Source organism: Mandrillus leucophaeus, unplaced genomic scaffold (genome assembly GCF_000951045.1).
Source record: "Mandrillus leucophaeus isolate KB7577 unplaced genomic scaffold, Mleu.le_1.0 Scaffold150, whole genome shotgun sequence".
Classification (NCBI taxonomy): Eukaryota; Metazoa; Chordata; class Mammalia; order Primates; family Cercopithecidae; genus Mandrillus; species Mandrillus leucophaeus.
In genome coordinates this window covers 3,583,094-3,585,843 of record NW_012101477.1, presented here as the reverse complement: position 1 = coordinate 3,585,843, position 2,750 = coordinate 3,583,094, and the positions used below count along the sequence as shown (strand labels likewise).

The following is a 2,750-nucleotide window of genomic DNA, read 5'->3' as shown; positions in this document are numbered from 1 at the left end:
CAGGCTGCCCAAGCCAGCAGCTCACCTACCATTCCATTTCACAGAGGAACACACTGAGACCCGGCAGGCACTTGTGATCAATGTGCCTACTGCAGGGAGGTACGGATGAAAAGCCTCACCCTGCGGTCAGGGTTTGAAGCCTTCTGTGTCCCTAACTCACTGTGTGACTGACCCTCCTGAGCCAGTGACTACCTTTCTGAGCCTCAGCTTTCCTGTCTGCAGAATGGAGTCCTTTATAACTTCTAAGCTGCGAGGATTCAAGACAAGCATGCGTTCAGCGGGTGTGCCATAGATGTTGTGATTTTCACTACCACAAGCCTGACTTTTCTCAGGCCACCAGATCCAGTCCTTAACTGCCACGTACCCTCACTTTCCACTTCGTAGAGGGGGAAACTGAGGCTGGAAGGTCAGAGACTTGCTGGGGACTCCTTGGCTCTGTTAGCAAGTGACCTACGGGGCCAGGGTGCTTATGGGGGGAGTTCCTGGGCAATGGGTGTGTCTCTACCAGGAGGCCAGGGGCAGGGAGCAGACGGATGGAGGAGGTATTCGAGGCGAGCCTGCAGTCCCCATGATAAGCCTTATCAACGGCCTTCTAGGTCAATGCAGGCCTCAGCCAAGGAATGCTTGCTGCCATCTCTGCCCTCGGATACTTCAGAAAGAGTTGGCCTTTCCCACCCCGAGTCCTAGCCAGGTGGCCCCTCACTGACCTCAAGGGAGTGGCTCCCACCAGAAACCAGCCCCACTAATTTGGCATTTGAGGGCATTTTCCCAGGAATGGCCAACAAAGAAAATTGGGCACGACGCATCTGGGGATGAGATGCCTGGGGCCTTGGCATCCCTTTACTCATTCCTGCGGCCCCAGTACGAAGATAAGCAACAGCTGCAAACATCCACAGGCCCTCCCCCACAGCAGACACTTAAGAACCTTGCAATATGAGGGCTTTCAGATAACGAAACTCAGGTTCAGAGAGGTTAAGTAATTTGCCTAAGGTCACACAGCAGGTAGGCAACCCAGCCTGCGCTAGAATCCAGGTCTCTCTGTCCAGCCTCAGAGACTGAGGCAGCTGCCAAATGCTTGGAGAATGAACTGCTGGGACCCAGAACTGCTCATATAGAAGGCTGAAGCCAACTGGGCTCTTTCTCTGCCACCCAGGCCTGATTTGGGCCTGATGCAGGTGCCTGGCTGGGTTGCATAGATTTCAGGCTGCAGAGGGATTAGAAAGTTGTTTTGATATGGGAAAGGGCAGACAGGATCTTTTTCTTTTTTCCTTTAAGGTGGTGTCTTGCTATGTTGTCCAGGCTGGATTCAAAGACCTAGGCTCAAATGATCCTCTCACCTCAGCCTCCCAAATAGCTGGGATTACAGGCATGTACCACCATGCCTGGCTTGTGGATGGAATTTTTTTTTTTTTTTTTCCCCAAGGGGGTCTCACTTTTTCTTTCTGGCTGGAGTGCAATGGCATGATCTCGGCTCACCGCAACCTCTGCCTCCCGGGTTCTCCTGTCTTGGCCTCCCAAGTAGCTGGGATTACAGGCATGCACCACCACACCCAGCTAATTTGGTATTTTTAGTAGAGATGGGGTTTCTCCATGTTGGTCAGGCTGGTCTCGAACTTCCGACCTCAGGTGATCCACCCACCTCGGCCTCCCAAAGTGCTGGGATTACAGGTGTGAGCCACCGCGCCCGGCCTGTAGATGGGATCTTGATCAGCTTTCCTCGTTGAAGGCTGACCTGCAACCCTGGTGATAATAGGCTTTCAGAAGCTCAGGGGTCCAGAGGCACAGACTTGCTCACAAAGCTGGTGGTCTGCGTGACATCTTCTCCCTTTCAGGGCCTCAGTTCCCTCATCTCTAAAATGGGGCTAATGACAGGTGGCAATCTCCCAGGGAACAAAGAGGGGTAAAGTTATTTGTTTTGTTCTCTGTCAGGGGTCTGGGACATGTCAGGGTGGAGAGGAGGTGGTGGTGGTGGTGGTGGTGGAGTGAGGATGCAGGTACTCACCGGTCACGACACTGAAGGTAAGACTGTCTACACTGGCCTCGTAGTTGCGGCCCTCAAAGTGCAGGGTCAGCCAGAAGGGCTGGCCCCGTCGCACCACCAGCTTCTCCCGGCACAGGTCGGCCGTGTGGTGGTCTCGGCCATTGGTCTCCAGCTCCAGATCACACCTCTCCAAGACCAGATCTATGGAAACAAAAGGAGATGCATGAGCCTCGGGGGCAGCCTTCAGACCCCCAGCGACGCACCTGCCCTCCCTAGACATGGGGGCCTTGTGCCCTCTTACTCCCCATGAAGCACGGCCATTCTTTCGACTGACCTCTCTCCCCAACCCTGGTCACACAGGGGCTGGGCGGGGCCCAATCTCCCTAACCCCTTTTTTCTTTTTAATTTAATTGAGACAAGGTCTTGCTTTGTTGCCCAGGCTGCAGTGCAGTGGTGTGATTGTAGCTCATTGTAGCCTTGAATTCCTGGGTTTAAGGAATCCTCCCACCTTAGCCTCCTCAGTAGCTGAGAGGACAGGCGTGCAACACTAATTTCTTCATTTATCAGTAAGCTGGGACTATAGGTATGTGCCTAGATAATTTTTTCATTTTTGGTTTTGCCATGTTGCCCAGGCTGGTCTGAAACTCCTGGGCCAAGCGATGCTCCTGCCTTGATCTACCAAAGTGCAGGTGTGAGCCACAGTGCCCAGCTTTCCCTAAATCTTTTAATCACAAGGTTGTGACCCCTGTGGTACTTCCTAGCTGTGTGA

The 2,750-nt window shown here is 53.3% G+C and overlaps 1 protein-coding gene across 1 annotated transcript in view; it reads right to left on the bottom strand.

Moving 5' to 3' along the window:
• Nucleotides 1-2,177, bottom strand: part of TGM2 (transglutaminase 2) — a 35,599-nt gene extending 33,422 nt beyond the window's left edge. The window contains exons 1-2 of the mRNA XM_011974979.1: nucleotides 2,087-2,177; nucleotides 2,003-2,039 (exon numbers count right to left, since the gene is read on the bottom strand). Of these exons, the coding sequence (XP_011830369.1) occupies nucleotides 2,003-2,039; nucleotides 2,087-2,143 (94 nt within the window). The 5' untranslated portion in view covers nucleotides 2,144-2,177. The remainder of the gene's footprint in view (nucleotides 1-2,002; nucleotides 2,040-2,086) is intronic.
• Nucleotides 2,178-2,750: the final 573 nt, after the last annotated feature.